The sequence below is a fragment of the Carettochelys insculpta genome, chromosome 1 (genome assembly GCF_033958435.1).
Source record: "Carettochelys insculpta isolate YL-2023 chromosome 1, ASM3395843v1, whole genome shotgun sequence".
NCBI lineage: Eukaryota > Metazoa > Chordata > Testudines > Carettochelyidae > Carettochelys > Carettochelys insculpta.
This window is the reverse complement of record NC_134137.1, coordinates 4113075-4131562: the sequence shown is the minus strand read 5'-3', so window position 1 is coordinate 4131562 and position 18488 is coordinate 4113075. Positions and strand designations below refer to the sequence as shown.

General features: G+C 46.9%; 2 protein-coding genes across 2 annotated transcripts; one reads left to right on the top strand and one right to left on the bottom strand.

Moving 5' to 3' along the window:
- Positions 1-688: 688 nt before the first annotated feature.
- Positions 689-1636, top strand: LOC142002211 (olfactory receptor 52N4-like). Its single transcript, XM_074978129.1, has one exon. It carries the CDS (start codon positions 689-691, stop codon positions 1634-1636), a length of 948 nt encoding a protein of 315 aa, XP_074834230.1.
- Positions 1637-16753: 15117 nt separating this feature from the next.
- LOC142007521 (olfactory receptor 52M1-like) lies at positions 16754-17752 on the bottom strand. Its single transcript, XM_074984190.1, has one exon. It carries the CDS (start codon positions 17750-17752, stop codon positions 16754-16756), a length of 999 nt encoding a protein of 332 aa, XP_074840291.1.
- Positions 17753-18488: the final 736 nt, after the last annotated feature.

Genomic DNA, 18488 nt, shown 5'->3' with positions numbered 1-18488 from the left:
GATTTCACACTGTCCACACATGACCGTCTCCCTCATTCTCACCACCTCTCTTGGGATACGTCTACACTACAAGATAATATCGATTTTATGCCATTTAGCCCGATTTTACCAAATGCCCATCCTCACTGTAAATTCCATTAGCTCGATTTATGGTGCACTAACACTGACATAATATTGATATCATAATATCATAGTAACCTGACAGGTGCTGCATTCAGTTTGAATTTAAAATTCTGAAGGAAGCATAGTGAGGAAGTGCCATGTCTTTAAATCAAATTCATTTGCCTCCAGAGATGTCCTGTATGTGCCGCACAAGGCCCCACAGTCCTCCGCTCTGGTATCCTCCATTTCCACTGCTCTCAATGGCAGGGGAATTAGGCAACAGGGAGACCATTACAATTTGGTACCTAGAAGCCTGGGACAGAGTAGCATCAGTCCTTTCTTAATTAATTTCTCTGAATAATATAAAATGTAATTTTTCAGTTTTGAAGAAAAACAAATTTGCTTCATCTGTGAAAACAGCCCCCAGTAATGGATGCAATGTCTCATATTAGCATTATCTCTCCATCCAGGCTTTTCTACTCTGACCGTCCATAATGACCTCACTCATAAAGGAAGTCAACAGACTATTTGGTACATAAAGGAGACAAGTTTCTGCTTCATAGCCAAACATATCCTGTCCTTCTCCATGTCAGATTACAACACAACTGGCTTCACCAACCCCTCTAACTTCATCCTGCTGGGCATTCCTGGTCTGGAGAGATCCTATGTATGGATCTCCATCCCCTTCAGTTCCATGTATGCCATAGCCATCTTGGGGAACTGTACCATATTATATGTTGTGAAGATAGAGCCTAGTCTCCATGGGTCCATGTACTATTTCCTCTGCATGTTAGCAGTCACTGACTTGGTTCTATCTACATCCGTCCTGCCCAAAATGTTGAGCATCTTCTGGTTCAATTGCAGGGAGATTGATTTCAGTGCCTGTCTCACCCAGATGTACTTAATCCACTGCTTCTCAGTGGTGGGGTCTGGAATCCTGATGGCCATGGCTTTGGATCGCTATGTGGCCATCTGCAACCCCCTGCGACATTCCGCCATCCTGACAAACTCTCTGGTGGCCAAGGTTGGCCTTGTTGTGGTGCTGCGTGGCAGCCTGTTTGTACTTCCTGAACTCTTCTTGGCGAGGTGGTGGCCATATTGCAGAACCAATATTATCCCCCACTCTTACTGTGAACATATAGCCGTGGTGAAATTGGCCTGTGCTGACATCCGTATCAGTAGTTACTATGGCCTTTTCGTAGCATTGTTGGTGACTGGTCTGGATGTGCTTTGTATCACTGTATCCTATATCCAGATACTCAGAGCCATCTTTAGACTCCCAGCAAAGGATGCTCGGCTCAAAACTTTTGGAACCTGTATCTCCCATCTCAGTGTCATTTTAGCTTCTTATGTCCCAGCTCTCTTCTCTTTTTTCACACAGCGATTTGGCCATAATGTTCCCCTGCATTTCCATATTCTGATTGCCAATGTGTATATTCTCTTGCCCCCCACACTAAACCCCATCATCTATGGGGTTAGAACAAAACAAATCCGGGACAGACTACTTCGACTCACTTCTCAAAAAGTGACCTAAAGCATTCTCCATTTTCTCTGGTACTCAGTCTGAGCCTTTTGCAGTCCTGCTGTTGACAAGGGCAAGTCATGACATGAGGTAACTGGCTCTCTGGATATGGAGAAAACAGTGGACATGATATACTTTGACTTCAGTGAAGCTTTTGATATTGACCTCCACAGTATTTCTGCAAGCAAGTTAAAGAGGGATGGCTTGGATGAATGGATTATAAGGTGGATAGAAAGCTGGCTAGGATGCCAGGCTCAAAGTGATCAATGGCTCAATGTCTAGTTGGCAGCTAGTATCAAGTGGAGTGCCCCAGGTCTTACTCCTGGGGCTGGTTTTGTTCAGCATTTACATAAATGGTCTGCATAATGGTATGGATTGCACCCTCAGCTAGTTCATGAATGACACTAAGCTGGGGAGAAAGGTAGATAGGTTGGAAGGTAGGGATAGGGTTCAGAGTGACCTAGACATATTGGAGGATTGAGCCAAAAGAAATCTGATGAGGTTCAACAAGGAGAAGTGCTGAGTTTGGTGCTAAGGGCAGAAGAATCCCAGGCACTGCTACAGATTGAAGATCAACTGGTTAAGCAGTATTTTTGTAGAAAAAGACCTCAGGATTACAGTAGACAAAAAGCTGGATATGTGTCAACAGTGGGCCCCCAATACAGAAAGGATGCGGACAAATTGGAGAGAGTCCTGCAGAGGGCTATGAAAATGAGTGGGATGTTGAGGTGCAGGAGAGGGTGAGGGATCTGAGCTAGGGTGTTCTGTGTGGCGAGTACTAGGAGAAAACCTATCGCACTAACAGTTAGTTAAAGCACAGGAATGGGCTGCCTAGGGAGGTGGTGGAATCTTCATTCTAAGAGGTTTTGAAAGCCAGGCTTAACAAGCACTGGAATGATTTAATTAGGGTTGGTCCTGCTTTTAGCAGGGGCTGGACTATAGACCTCCTGAGGTCTCTTCCTGTCTCAATCTTTTATGATTTCATGGTTCTGGGACATCTTTCTTGGGTCACTTACTGAGATTCAGAGAGACATTCAACTCTTTGCTGACCTATCTGTGCAGAATTAGCGTTGTCGGTCTATGTACAACTAACTAGGATGCCATCTTTCTAATTGCTCATAACTAGCCCTGCCCTCCCTCAAACTCCATCCATTTCCCCTCTTGCTCTGCCAGGGTTCTACCTCTGTTCTGCCTCTTCCCACATAAAATCCCATTCTCATTTCTTGGTCCTCTCATCTCCTCTTCTGTCACTTCTTGGGCCACTTCTTGGGTCATTTTGACCTTCATTTCTCCAACCTGAGCGACAGACAGTAATTTCAGATTTTGATAGTGGTGCCAGCATTAGGGTCATAGAATCAGTGAATCATAGAATATTGAATCAGAATATTAGAACCGGAATAGACTTGGAGAGGTCATCAAGTCTAGTTCCCTGTGCTCATGGTGGGACCAAGCACCATCTAGGTACTTCTTTCCATGATCTGCTTAAACTCTTGAAAACTTTAGCTTTAGGGCAGATTACTTATCAATTATCCTACAGGTCCAATGTATCTAATTCCTTTGTATGCATAAAATATAATTAAATAAATGATTGACTAACATAAGAACATAAGAACATAAGAATGGCCATACTGGGTCAGACCAAAGGTCCATCCAGCCCAGTATCCCGTCCGCCGACAGTGGCCAATGCCGGGCGCCCCACAGAAGGAGGACAGAAGACAATGATCAAGTGATTTATCTCCTGCCATCCATCTCCTGCCCTTGTACTGAAGGCTAGGGCACCATACTTTACCCCTGGCTAATAGCTATTAATGGACCTAACCTGCAAAAATTTACTGAGCTCTTTTTTAAACCCTAATAGAGTCCTGGCCTTCACAGCCTCCTCCGGCAAGGAGTTCCACAGGTTGACCGTGCGCTGTGTGAAGAAAAATTTCCTTTTATTAGTTTTGAACCTACTACCCATCAATTTCATTTGGTGTCCCCTAGTTCTTATATTATGGGAAAAGGTAAATAATTTTTCTATGTTCACTTTCTCCACACCATTCATGATTTTATATACCTCTATTATATCGCCCCTCAATCGCCTCTTTTCCAAACTGAAAAGTCCCAGTCTCTCTAGCCTCTCCCCATATGGGACCCGTTCTAAACCCCTAATCATCTTAGTCGCCCTTTTCTGTACCTTTTCTAATGCCCATATATCTTTTTTGAGGTGAGGAGACCACATCTGCACACAGTACTCAAGATGTGGGCGTACCATAGTTTTATATAGGGGAAGTATGATATCTTTTGTCTTATTATCGATCCCTTTTTTAATAATTCCTAACATCCTATTTGCTTTACTAACTGCCGCTGCACACTGCGTGGATGTCTTCAGAGAACTATCCACTATAACTTCAAGATCCCTTTCCTGGTCTGTCGTAGCTACATTCGACCCCATCATGTTGTACATGTTCAACTTGTTCATCAATGATCTAGAAAATGAGGTAAGCAGTGAGGTGGCAAAGTTTGCAGATGACACCAAGTTGTTCAGGACAGTCAAAAGCAAAAGGGATTGTGAAGAACTACAAAAAGATCTCAGCAAACTGAGTGATTGGGCAGCAAAATGGCAAATGAAATTTAATGTGGGTAAGTGTAAGGTAATGCATGTTGGAAAAAATAACCCAAATTACACGTACTACATGATGGGGTCAAATTTAGCTACGACAGATCAGGAAAGGGATCTTGGAGTTATAGTGGATAGTTCTCTGAAGACATCCACGCAGTGTGCAACGGCAGTTAGTAAGGCAAATAGGATGTTAGGAATTATTAAAAAAGGGATCGATAATAAGACAAAAGATATCATACTTCCCCTATATAAAACTATGGTACGCCCACATCTCGAGTACTGCGTGCAGATGTGGTCTCCTCACCTCAAAAAAGATATATTGGCATTAGAAAAGGTTCAGAAAAGGGCGACTAAGATGATTAGGGGCTTGGAAAGGGTCCCATATGGGGAGAGGCTAGAGAGACTGGGACTTTTCAGTTTGGAAAAGAGGCGATTGAGGGGCGATATGATAGAGGTATATAAAATCATGAATGGTGTGGAGAAAGTGAATATAGAAAAATTATTTACCTTTTCCCATAATACAAGAACTAGGGGACACCAAATGAAATTGATGGGTAGTAGGTTCAAAACTAATAAAAGGAAATTTTTCTTCACACAGCGCACAGTCAACCTGTGGAACTCCTTGCCCGAGGAGGCTGTGAAGGCCAGGACTCTATTAGGGTTTAAAAAAGAGCTTGATAAATTTTTGCAGGTCAGGTCCATAAATGGCTATTAGCCAGGGATAAAGTATGGTGCCCTAGCCTTCATAACAAGGGCAGGAGATGGATGGCAGGAGATAAATCACTTGTCTTCTGTTCTCCTTCTCTGGGGCACCTGGCATTGGCCACCGTCGGCAGATGGGATGCTGGGCTTGATGGACCTTTGGTCTGACCCAGTATGGCCATTCTTATGTTCTTATGTTCTTATGTGTAATTTGGGTTATTTTTTCCAATGTGCATTACCTTACACTTACCCACATTAAATTTCATTTGCCATTTTGCTGCCCAATCACTCAGTTTGCTGAGATCTTTTTGTAGTTCTTCACAATCCCTTTTGGTTTTGACTGTCCTGAACAACTTGGTGTCATCTGCCAACTTTGCCACCTCACTGCTTACCTCATTTTCTAGATCATTGATGAACAAGTTGAACAGGATCGGTCCCAGGACTGACCCCTGGGGAACACCACTAGTTACCCCCCCTCCATTGTGAAAGTTTACCATTTATTCCCACCCTTTGTTTTCTGTCTTTTAACCAATTCCTGATCCATGAAAGGATCTTGCCTCCTATCCCATGACCGCCTAATTTACATAAAAGCCTTTGGTGTGGGACCGTGTCAAAGGCTTTCTGGAAATCTACGTATATTATGTCCACTGGGTGCCCCTTGTCCACATGTTTATTAACCCCTTCAAAGAATTCTAATAGATTAGTTAGACACGACTTCCCTCTGCAGAAACCATGCTGACTTTTGCCCAACAATTTGTGCTCTTCTACGTGCCTTGCAATTTTATTCTTTACTATTGTTTCTACTAATTTGCCTGGTACTGATGTTAGACTTATCGATCTATAATTGCCAGGGTCTCCTCTGGAGCCTTTTTTAAATATTGGCGTTATATTGGCCGTCTTCCAGTCATTGGGTACCGAAGCGGATTTAAAGGATAGGTTACAAACCACTGTTTATAACTCTGCAATTTCACATTTGAGTTCTTTCAGTACCCTTGGGTGAATACCGTCTGGTCCTGGAGACTTGTTACTATTCAGCTTATCAATTAACTCCAAAACCTCCTCTAATGTCACTTCCATCTGGGAGAGTTCCTCAGATTTGTCACCTAAAAAGGCTGGCTCAGATTTAGGAACCTCTGTAACATCCTCAGCCGTGAAGACTGAAGCAAAGAAATCATTTAATCGCTCCGCAATGGCCCTGTCTTCCTTGATCGCTCCTTTTATATCTTTATCGTCCAAGGGCCCCACTGCTTCTTTAGCAGGCTTCCTGCTTCTAATGTATTTAAAAAAACATTTTACTATCATTTTTTGAATTTTTGGCTAGCTGTTCCTCAAAATCTTTTTTGGCTTTTGGCTTTTGACTCACCCAGGTTTAATCCATGTTCTGACATCTTGCGGCAAATCACTTAAGGGATGCTAGTTTTGTTGAAATTGACAATTATAGTCAAACTTTTACCAATGCTGAGTGTCTAGGTTCCATCTTATCTCTGGAACTGGAGTGAGGCCTAGTAGGTTACAGCAGAGGGACAGATACATCTGGGGTCTATATGAAAACGTCAGAATGGACATAGTAGATAAGAACGATGGTCCCTCTAGCCCAATATCTGTCTTTCCAACAGTGCCCTGTACCAGGGAGTGGAGAGGGAATGAGCAGAACACATTGGTTAGCAAGTGATTTGCGAATGGTTGCAGCTTCCTAGATTCTTACTGTGAGAATTCTATCCGGGGGACCTGGCCTTGAGCTGGATATTAGGGGCTCTGAGCAGGGACAGAGAGTTGCATGGTGGGGTCGGGTTATGAAGGCTATGAACGGGGATGTGAGCTCCAGGGTGGGAATGCATGGAGGGGTTTGGGATGAAGGAGGGTGATCCAAGGCCTTCCCTAGCTCTCTATCCTCACAACATCACCTGGCCTGGTCAGAAGAGGCAACTGTCTCTGCTACAACAGCTCCAGTGCTGTAGCAGAGGATAGTCCCCACTTCCCCGAGCTCCAGCAGGTTCATGCCTGGTTTGATTTGGAGCTGAGTCATGGCTGGGTTAAGGCCAGAGTAGCTCAGTTTGGGTAGGACTTCACACTATGATAATGCGACGAGCTGCAGAACCCTCCAGGTCCTGCTCTGGCACAAACATTCACAGGCAGGCACACACCACAGACCTACATGTATGCTTGCACCATCCTCCTTGCAATCTGAGAACTGCCTAGATCCCTCTCTGGGACAGTTATTATAGAGGTGTGCTGTGACTGGGTTTTAAAATGAACATGAGAACTATAACTGTAACCACTGTGCTAACTTTGCACTGATTCTTGTGCCAAGTGAGTATTCTGAGAATTTACAATGGGAGGCCTAGTACAGACCTAGCTAGGAGAAGATGGCCTTGACAGAGGAAGGGTCTCATCAGAATTCAATCCACATCTCAGGAATTTAGCTGGGGTGTGTCAGGTTTGACGTGGGACCAAAGTCCCAGAAAAGGACGGACAGGTCACCTGATTACATGGTTCTCCATTGTGAACATAATCCCTGTCAGGGTTTTCCCTCCACATGCATAAGGCTATGCAAGCAACCCTGGTAGTCATCATTTGGTCTCCAGTCTGCAATCTATGTCTTGTATCCAATCTCCAGGCTGCACTTTGCAAAAACGTCTCCACTGTGAACTGGGCCTGAATGGACTGCTGGCCCATCGTAACATGGAATGTATTCCAGAGACTATTAAGCTAGCAGCCTATTCCATCTACTGTATGCCGGCAACAAGGAATGTTTCGCTGTTGTATGTAATGTGACTATTTATTATAATTATAATACTGGGCTGGTGAGATCTAAATATTTATTGACCTAGGGATGTGGCTGGTCCCTTTGGGGACTGGAAAGACCTTGGTAGAGTTGGTGAGATAATCTCTCATCTGTGTAAGGAGGGATAGTGAATTAGGCACAAGGGAAGCTGGAGATAGTGAGGAATTTGCTGGTGTGACTTCTGGCCAGCCTGAAGTGCAGCAGAGGTGCTTTGTATGACTGGTTTGGTTTGCCTTTGAGAGGCGGAAGCCCCAGTCTGGTGCTATGAGTGTCCCGGTTTTAAGCAATGTGCCCAGGTTTGCCTCTCTCAGCCGTGCCCTGGAAACCTCTGTACACTCCAGAGGGCCTGTCTCTATATTCGCTCAGTGGCAGTCTGGTGCTACGGAAGCTTTGGGTGCCTGCCTGTTCATTGACCGTATCATCTTGTTCCTCGGTACACCCATTTCAGAATGCGTCCCATGGAACCCAGAACTGACAGCTTATGGGGGCTGTTGTGGGCTCAGTATTTCCTTGCTCCTGATCTTGTGCTGCCCTCAATCCAGAGCAGCTGCTCGAATCCACACGTGTTACGAAAGGGGGCACCCAGTCCCTTGGGCCTTCAGCTGCCCCTCCACATTGCTCCCATCCCTGGGATGTGGGCACCCGTTGTGCGGAAGGGCAGCTTTGCAGCAGCCTGCTGCCAGGACCTCCCCACAAAGGCTGTGGAAGGGAACAGAGCAGCAGGTGCTGCTGTAAAAACACCCACATTTCAGGCAGCCTCCAGCCCTGCCTCTGGAGTTACTCCCTGTCCAGCCACCCTCCGGGCCGGATTGTACTGAGCCGGTTTGCAGTTTGACGGGGATGGTCGGGGACTTTGCTTTACCTGGTTTAATAAGCAGACCCATGTGCAAGGCTTCTTGCCCAGGCAGATCTGCTCTCAGTGGCAGGGAGTCACAGTGCTGCACCAGCAGCTGCCACTGATGCTTGTAGTGGTCAGAGGTCACCGGTGTGGTGCCCTGATAGGTCTCCAGCTCTGTCAGCAGCGATAATCGTTCAGGTTCGTGTCTGGCCCTGGGTGTGTCATGTTGTCTTGCACAAGTAGCTGACAAGGCAGACTCTGAGAGATGCCCTTCCCTATCTGATACCAGGTCTGATTAGGACCAAAAATATTTGGGAAGAGGGGTACCTTGGTGGTTTGCGCATTGGCCTGTTAAACCCACAGTTGTGAGCTGAATCTTCAAGGAGGCCTTTTTGGGACGGGGCAAATAAACATCAGGGAAAGTGCTTGGTCCTGCCAAGAGGGCAGGGGACTGGACTAGGCAACCTCCTGAGGTGCCTTCCAGCTCTAGGAGATGAATATCTCTGGTTTTATATATACCACCTCTATACCAATTTTACACTATACCACCTCTGGGATGTACTTTCCAGACTATGACAAGTACCAGCTAGGCGTGAATATTTCTGTACTATCAACCCTGTCCATGCCAACTGCTGTGAGCTGGGTCTGCTTCCTGCTCACAACTTTGCATTTGTGAGGTCTTGGTCCTTATAGTGGGCCTGTCAAGTATGGGATGATGTTTCAGGCCATCTTCATACTATCATGTTGATGTATTTACAGTCACTGAATGTTTGACCCAATACCTAAGGTGGGATGCACATTGGAATCAGCAGAGATAGGGAGGCATGTGATAGGGGAAATGTGTGAATTAAAAAAGAAATAGCAAGAGGGACCCAAATTCGTGTACACACACACACACACACACACATACACACACAGACACGCAGAAGGTGCTAGAGACAGAGGGAGAGATGAAACCTACTTTATTGAGAATTCAGTTACTCATTTAGTCCCATCTCCTATCTGGGCAGTATTTCGTTGGGTGCTGAGAGTGATTAATGACCAAACTATTTCTGGGATGTTGGCTAGATGGGAACCTAGCCTATGCTTCCCACTGTGTTGAGATTTAGGTCCACTGGGAGACCCTGGGCTTATGATCTGGAAACTTCAGTTAGTTACCCCAAGAAAGTCTCCCCTGAGCTGCCTAGAGGTTAGAAATGGGATCCGGGTCTGCTAGGGAATTAAGAAACTGAGGCTTACCTACTGCTGCTATAGCTGTACATTCAGAGTGCAAAAGAAAGTATTAACTTTTAAATGAAACTTGAATATAATAATTTCATTTCCTATACTTATCTTCCAAATTTGCCAGCATGCCCTCAGTTTCCTGCCACAGGTTTCTGGGTCCCGGCATCTTTAAATGTGGCTGGACATGCCGACCACAGAGCCCTGCTTGTGCTTCAAGGAGCGTCTCCACATGCCTGCTGGCTGGAGCCATGTAGGACTACTCTTTTGGAAGAGCGACTTGCGGAGCACCTACACAGGCTTTCTTTCAAAAGAATATTTGGAAAGGAGGGTCTCGTCCTGAAACCAGAAGGGAAGAGCAGTTTGGAAAGGTGCTGCGCATTGTTTTAAAATTATAAGTGAAAGGGTACCTTTTGTGTGTAGATGCTCCGTGGGGTCTTTCGAAAGGGCCTGACTTTTTGAAAACTATTTTGAAAGAACTTGCTAGTGTAGCTGCAGCCTATGGCTACACTGTAGTCCTAGTTCAAAATAAGATACTTCAAAACTGCTATTTCATAGCTACACAGAAAGACTATGTCTACACTACAGCGCGATTTCAAAAAGCGACCTTTCGAAAGCTACCTTCTGAAAGATTACCGTTAGAAAATGAGCCCCTGCACACACAAGGTGGACTGAGGTCATGAACCACTTTTTTGAAAGCTGGTCCACTTTTTTGGAAGAGAGCATCCACACAGCTACAGGCACTCTTTGGGAAGAAGGGGCCACAAAACACCACTGACTGGATCCCTTGATGGACAAGTCCCACAGGGACCTGCAACCAGCTGCTCCCTTAAAGGGCCCTTCCCAAGCACCCTTGCCCCGAACATGCTGGGAGCTGCTTTTCCACACACAACACTGCAGACCCAGTGCAGGGACCAGAAGCCCATTACACTGGCAGATGGATCCCCAGCAGTGCCAAGATGGGGATCTCTTTGAAGCCGTGGTCAGCCTGTTAGCCATAATGCTTGTGTCCATCCTCCAGAGGCTCTGGGGGACCACCCTGATAGCCGCTGTCCTGCAGGCTGCCCACATGGGGCAACGTCTGCACCCCCTACCCAGTGTGATCCAGTGCCTGTGGGGCTATGCCACCAGCACCAAGTGTTGGGACCAGCCAGTTTGCAGGGACTGGGATAATAACCACTGGCTTTAATCTTCTGAATGACCAAGTGGACATTTCTGGTGCTATGTCACTCGCTCACCCCAGCCTACCAGCACTAGGACAGCTAGATTCAATCTGTACTCCCCCTACAGAAGAGGGTCGGCATCTCCTGTTGGAAGCTGGCCACTCCAGACAGCCACGGGTCAGTCATCCACTAGTATGGGGCCATACTTATGGAGGTAAGCCATGCTCAGGTCACACATCCACCATAAGGAGGTTAAGGGGAACTTTGTGGACTGGGGGTTGGGGGGCTGGTGATGGGGGAGCCCTGGAGGGGACCTGAGCAGGCATTGAGTACCCAGCCATTCACTCATGTATGTGTTCGCCCTCCACTCCATGCAGGTCATCAGTATGATAAACATCATCATTCTTCACTGGGTCATCTGTGTTGGGGACCTTAACATTGCCCTCGCAGAGTTTGCACAACTGGGCTTCACCTACTACTCTGGGAGCCTGGAACACAGGTAAGCAGGCATTTGGACACCTGAAGGGCACTTTTGGTGCCTCCATATGCAGCCGGAAGTTGGCCTCCAAAATGTGCCTGCTGTGGTGGGGGCATGCTGTGCTCTCCACAATATTGTGGAGCGTTGGCAAGAGCCATTTGTACGGGGATAGGCTGTTGAGGTCAGCCCTGGCTATGAGCAGCCAGACTCTGCCCCATGCTGACAGGCACACCAGGATGGGGTGTGGGTTAGGGAGGCATTCACTCAGAGGCTTCACTGACCTTCCGCTAGGCACCCTCCACCCTCACTACCCCCCACCCATCCTCCCCACACTGCTCCCCCACCATGTTCAAGGGACACATGGGTGGTGCAATATAAACTCTTTACTAAAAACTATGAACTATGGAGTATTACTCAGTGAAATGGTAATTATTTACGAGGGACAGGGGGAACTATACACATGGGGGCTGGGGGTAAATTATATACATGGGGGGCCCTGAGATGGGTGAGAGTGTTACTCCTCTCTAGGGGTGAGGAGCCATGACCAGTGGCAGCCACAGGTGCCCCTACTGCCCTGAGTCCAGGGTTCCCATTGGGGCTGGGACTATGGGGAGGTAGGGGCAGAGCAGGGGTACTGTGCCTCAGGCTTGGCACAGGGTGGAGGGTAGAGATGGGGGTGCTGGCTCACTCTGGCCAGCATTGGCCATGAGCCACTGGCAAAGTGACAGTTGGATGGCTGGGGGGACGCTGGGTGTGAGCAGGGTAGCAAGGTCAGGGCAGCGAGGGCAGGGCTGTGGGGCAGGCTGAGAGGGTGGCTGAAGGGGTGGCTGCAGAGAGAACTGCAGTGGAGCAGCAAGAGTGCCTGGCATGGGAGCAGAAGGCTATGGCAGACAGGGGTGGTCACAGTCCAGGTCAGATTGTCCAGGGTGCTCTCCACCCAATCCCAGGCTGCGCTCCCCAGTGCCAGCCACTCCTTCCACATACTGTTTTTCTTGTGCATGGTGGCACCTGCAGGTGTCCCTGGTGCAGCCCCATGTGTGTGCAAGAGATGGGGTGCCCTGGCCCCTTCCCGGACAGCTGCGGGTCTCCTCGGGCCATGGACGAGGCTTGGCCAGCCCCCAGATAGTGGAGCTGTAGAGACACAAGGGGACAGAAGAACGACCCATTAGTCCCATGACCTGGCTGTGAGGCCAATGCCCCCTACCCCCATGCCCTCCCCAGCCTGCTTTCCAATGGCCCAGAGGCCCTGGGGGATCCTGGCTGCTGGGGTTACTCACATGGCTGAAGCACACACAGCCCTCAGTATCAGGCTTCAGTCAGACCTCTCCCCTTTCTCTCCCAGGGCCACGCAGACTGTGGTGATGTCCACTGGTGCAGGTGCTGAGGGCTGTGCATGGTGTCCTCTGGGGCCCAGGGAGCCTGGCCATCCAGGATGCATCTGGACTGGGGCCCACTCCCAGCTGTGGCAGTGGTGGGCACCACCCTCCCCACATGTTGGGGCATCCACAATGCCTTGATCTACCTGACAGTCCTCTGGGAACCTGGGGGAGGCCTGGGTAGAGGGGGCCCGGCTGGAGGTCTATGAAGTTATCGCAATGAGAAGGGCCCTGTTGCTGAGCCTCTCGTCATTGCTGGTGGGCTCTGTCTCATGACCTGGCTGCTGGGGGTTGCTGGCACACCAGGGTCCCAGCAGATCCTCAGATTGGTGTGGGGCTCCAGCCTCAGCCCCGGCCCCGGCTCTGTCTTGGTGTTGTGCAGCATACCGATAGGCAGTGCCACTTCCTTGGGCCTGAGGTGGCAACTGAGCTCATTGCAGTGAGGGCAGCCAAGAGGCACTGTCTCCAAGTGGCTGGCCACATCCTGGGCCCAGCAGTACACCTGAGGCAGCTCTTTAACTTTAATGCATACCTGGTCTGCCATGTGGTGAAGATGTCCCGGGCACTCAAGCCAGTGGATAGCAAGCCAAAAGCCACAGCATTCAGGCACTGGACAGCTGTCTGCACAAGCACCTCCTCATCGCCCCAAGTCCTCAGAGGTCCCTCTTCTCCACCTCTGTCAAGAGCTGGCCCTCTTCCTGGGGCCCTAGCGAGGATCCTGGGAGCCCTCCAGGGGCTCAGAAGAGGGCCCTTGAGGAGCACAGGAGTCGTGGTTGCTGGCCATGGGGTGGTGGGGTGGCTCTTGCAGGTGGAGCATCAGGAGGCAAGCATGAATCTGGTGGCTTGTGCCTGTGATGCAGCTAACACACTCTCAGCTTCCTGCCATGGGGTTTCTGGATCCATGAGGCTTTAAATGCAGCTGGATGCAGAGACCATAGAGCTCTGCACGTGCTGGCAGGGGCGTCTCTGTGCTCCAGCTGGCCAGAGCTATGGAGAATTGCTTTTTCAAAAAAAGCAGCCCACAGATTATCTACATGTTTTCTGTTAAAAGAGCCTTTGGAAAGGGGGCGCTCTTCATGACACAAGAAGGGAAGAGTGATTTTTGAAAGGGCCATTTTCTTGCAAAATTGCGTTTGAAGGAACACATCTTGTGTGTAGACGCTGCAGGATATTTCAAAATGTCTTTTGAAAGGACTTCCCAGAGAATACGGGAACAAACTGTATTTTGAAGAAGCGCCATCTATTTTTAAATAATATTTCTGGACACAAAGCGCTCTTTGGAAATAGCACCATTGGAGCCCTGAATTTGACAGAGTGATCTTCATGCACTTCATGCACAGATCTGATGAAGTGAGTCTGTGCTCACGAAAGCTCATGTTCAAAACTTTTCTGTTAGTCTATAAGGTGCCACAGGTCCCTTCGTTGCTGTTACAGATCCGGACTAACATGGCTACCCCTCCAATACTTTTATATATGTTGCCCTGGAATTCTTATTCTTGGTGTAAATTTATTCGCAGACTTGCCTCCTTTTCCTTATTTGTATTTCCTCAACTTACTGACAATGAAGTGTCTCTTTTGCCTCTAGGTGAGTGTATCATGGATCTCAACTTGTTATTACATCCATTTGTTACCATGGCCCATTTGTGGTTCAAAGTCACATTTGTTATTCCTGTCCTAACTAGTTATGGTTCTTTCTAATTTGTGGTGCACCTGTTAAGGTTAAATGAGTATGAACTTAGGAAAATCCCTCCGCCAACATGCTTTAACATGTCATTTGTCATTGTTACACTTTAGATCAATAGCATCTGCCTAGGTGAAAGGTATGAGACGTGTCAACTTTGCCTCAGCTCAACATACACATTATGGCCTGTAAGTACCTTACTTTACAGCCAAACTACTTTAATATAAACCTATTGTAATTATAATTAAATGATAAAACCATAAAGAATTACAAATCTATAAGGTAGATATTGCCAAACAATCAGGCCTGCCCTATAGGCTACAACATGGTTCATCTGATGATGATACCCATGTTCTGTTCATTGCATCTGAAGCACATTGAACTTGCTGCTCGTGGAATGGAAAACAGGATATGGGCTAAAAGGATTGTGGTTTACTCAGTATGGCCATTCTGATGTTTTTATATAGACTCCAGCTGTATCTGCCCCACTGCCCAGAATGCACTAGACCCCACACTCCTCTCAGAGCTGAGACAGAAGCCAGGAATGTGATGGTCTTGGATTACAGAGAGATCCTTGAGATGGTCTTCCGTTGTGCTGATCATACCACTGTACCCACCTATCTTCCCTCTCAGGTGCACCACCTTGTCCCGCTGAGCAAAATGCTCGGTTTTCCATGAGAAAAGGCACAGAGTTGGCTAGCAGCCCCCAGCAGGGCGACAGAGATGACAGTAACAGCTCAGTTCTGGACAGTATAACTACAGAGATGTGTCAGCACTCAGGAACACAAGGATCAACTCCCCCACAACCCACCAAAAAAGCTTACTCTGTGTAAAACTTCTACACAGAACAAACTTGTAAAGATGTTCACCCCTTTAACAATGAGAGTGAGATACACACAGGTATTGATTCCTGCATCTGCCAGCAACAATTATTGTTTCACTGGGTTTGGTAATAGACAGAAGTGTTTTTATTAAGTATAAATGATAAGGATTTAAGAGATTGCAAGTGAAAGCACACAAATCAAAGTCAGTTACTAAGCAAAAGTAAAACAAAACACACCAGTGAAGTCTAATACATGAAGAGAAATTGCTGCAAATTATATTTCTCACCCTAGTTCTTATTTCTGAGGCAGTTCTTCACAAACCAGAGCTAGACTTTTTCTCTGTTCTGGCTCCAGCAATGCATCTCCACCTTTCTCATTGCATTTTTTGTTTTTCCAGGTGTTCTTGTTTATCTTGCCAGGATTAGGGGGTGGAGGTGTTTCAAAAGCCAGATGAAGACCATCACTGGTTGCTTACCATCTCTTAAATTCCATGGTGGGAATCCTTTTCTCTATTCTCTCCCCCTCCCCATCCTCCACATACCTGGAAAAATACCAAATTTAAGATGGATTCCAGTGCCAGGTGACATGAGGACATTTCTGTGTAGGTTCAACCACAGTTTGGGCTTACAGGAAAAACAAAACCCTTTATAGATCATTGTCTTGAGAACCAGGACATTAAGTTCCTTAAATACCACTAATGGCTTTCACAAGACGAATCATATTATTAAAACAGCTTAATATTCCTAATTTCACATACAAGAATTGATGCATGTACACAAAGCAAATGTACACATTCTAGGGATTACATAATCTTGAATGACAGTTAACTCGTCTTGTTTTGAATAAGCATATGAGAGTTATTCAAAATATAGTTCCATAAAAATATGGGCTCGCACCATCACAAGCAGGTTTACTGGGGTTTCTCTTTCCACAGAATTAGTTATATAATAAAAAATGTACCTTATAATTTCAAACCTAACCTGTGACCCTTACAAAATTTGATACAAGATATCAGTAGTAGAGCTTAGTGCGAACATTCTTGCTAATTGCTCAGTGATATGCAAAATATCTACAGGTTTCAGGAACACAAGTAGTCTCAGTCATCCCGGGAATAGAGGCCACCCACGTCAAAATATGACAAGGCAGCCTTGCAGCTCATGGAGGGAAGGAAGGTGATCAAGTGAGTGATAAGAGGAGGAGAGGAGTGAGTGAGTGGGAGGGGCTGGGAGTTGGAAGGAGAGGTAGGGAGCAGAGCAGAGGTGGTGCTTTGGCAGAAAGGTGGGGTAATGGATTGGGCCTTGGGTGCCCACTTACCAGGTGGCACTGCAGTGAACTGAACATAGAACAATCCCCCGGTGTGGGCCACAGACAAAGCACAATAGCACTGGGAAAGGGTTTAATGACTCTTTGATTTTCCAATCAGTGACTTAGGGAAGACAGTACAACACTGTGTCACCAGCTATCTCCACATGGAGCTTGGTCTGAAAGCCAGAGCTCCAGAACAAGAAAAATAGGCTGATTTATGAGTAATGAGCCGGAGCAGACTGTCCCGAATCTGTTTGGTCCTCACCCCGTAGATGATGGGGTTTAGCATGGGGGGAACCAGGAGGTACATGTTAGCAACAAGAACATGGAAATGTAGGGGTACTTTGTGGCCAAAACGGTGTGTGAAGAGGGAGAAGAGACCTGGGATGTAAAAAACTAACATGGCACATAGATGGGAGTTACAGGTCCCCAAAGTTTTGAGCCGGGCATCTTTAGTGGGGAGGCTGAAGATGGCCCTGAGGATCTGTGTATAAGACACAGTAATAAAAATCACATCAAGACCAGTAATCAAGAATATCAGTGACAGGCCATAGTAGTTACTGATGCGGGTGTCAGTACAGGCCAGCTTTAACACAGCCATGTGCTCACAGTATGTATGGGGGATGGTATTGGTTCTGTAATAGGGGCACTGTCTTACCAGGAAAGGATAGGGCAGTACAAGAATGATACTGCACAGCAGCACAGCCAAACCAATCTTGGCCACCATAGAGTTTGTCAGGATGGTGGAATATCTCAGGGGATCACAGATGGCCACGTAGCGATCCACAGCCATGGACACAAAGATCCCAGTCTCCGTTGCTGAGAAGCATTGAATGAAGTACATCTGGGTGAGGCAGGCACCGAAATCGATCTCCCTGGAATTGAACCAGAAGATGCTCAGAGTTTTGGGCAGGATGGATGTGGACAGGACCAGGTCGCAGACAGCCAGCATGCAGAGGAAATAGTACATGGGCCCATGGAGGCTCAGCTCCATCTTCACGATGAATAGGATGGTGCAGTTTCCCAAGAGAGCTGTGGCGTACATGATGCAGAAAGGGATGGAGATCCAGACGTGGTCTCTCTCCAGGCCAGGAATGCCCAGAAGGATGAAGGTGGAGGGGTTGGTGAAGTCAGTTACATTGTAATCCAACATAGCGTAAGGAGAAGGTTATTCTAAGCTGAGATATAACAGTTTCTCTTGAATGTCCTGTATGTTCACCTGACTTTCTGTATTTGCCCAGGCCCTAGGGTGAAGGGTGCAACACAAAGAGCTGAAGCGAGAGACAGTGTTAACATGAGAAAATGCATGCACAGCTGGAGGATGTTCTCATGGGTGAAGCAGACTGGCTATTTTTCAAACAGAAAAAAATAATATTTTCATTATTCAGATAAATGAGTACAGAGCAACAGATTCCACTACTGCCAACTCCATATTTGATGGTACCCAGTGCATCTACAACTCCTATAGTCCATAGCAGGAGAAACCTTAACAGAGAACCAAAGGACTGATGTGGGTGGGTGATGTTTATTCTTCGTTATTTCTTCATGCAATGAAATCAAGGCTAGAGATTCCACTCTGTAGGAAGACCCCTATTCACCTGCTTTCTCAGAATCTGGTTCATTGAGAGAACCACATAGATGTAATAGATTTTGATTTAGAAGCAGAAAACATTCAGATAGAACATAAACAAATGAGCAGAGAACACATGCAATGGGCTGGAAATTAGCTGACACTGGACTGCTTTATGAGATCTGTCAGTTAATCAGAGTCCTGTTTGTTGTGGGGTTGTGCAGGAATCAGTTCTTGTCCCAAAAATTTTTAAGTATTTTCCTCAGTGATCTAGAAGGAGATAGACAAGAACCACATATAACTCTGCACATGACACAAA

Coding starts and splice junctions, on each gene's coding strand:
- LOC142002211 (XM_074978129.1), top strand. CDS start 689: ATGTCAGATTACAACACAACTGGCTTCACCAACCCCTCTAACTTCATC.
- LOC142007521 (XM_074984190.1), bottom strand. CDS start 17,752: ATGTTGGATTACAATGTAACTGACTTCACCAACCCCTCCACCTTCATC.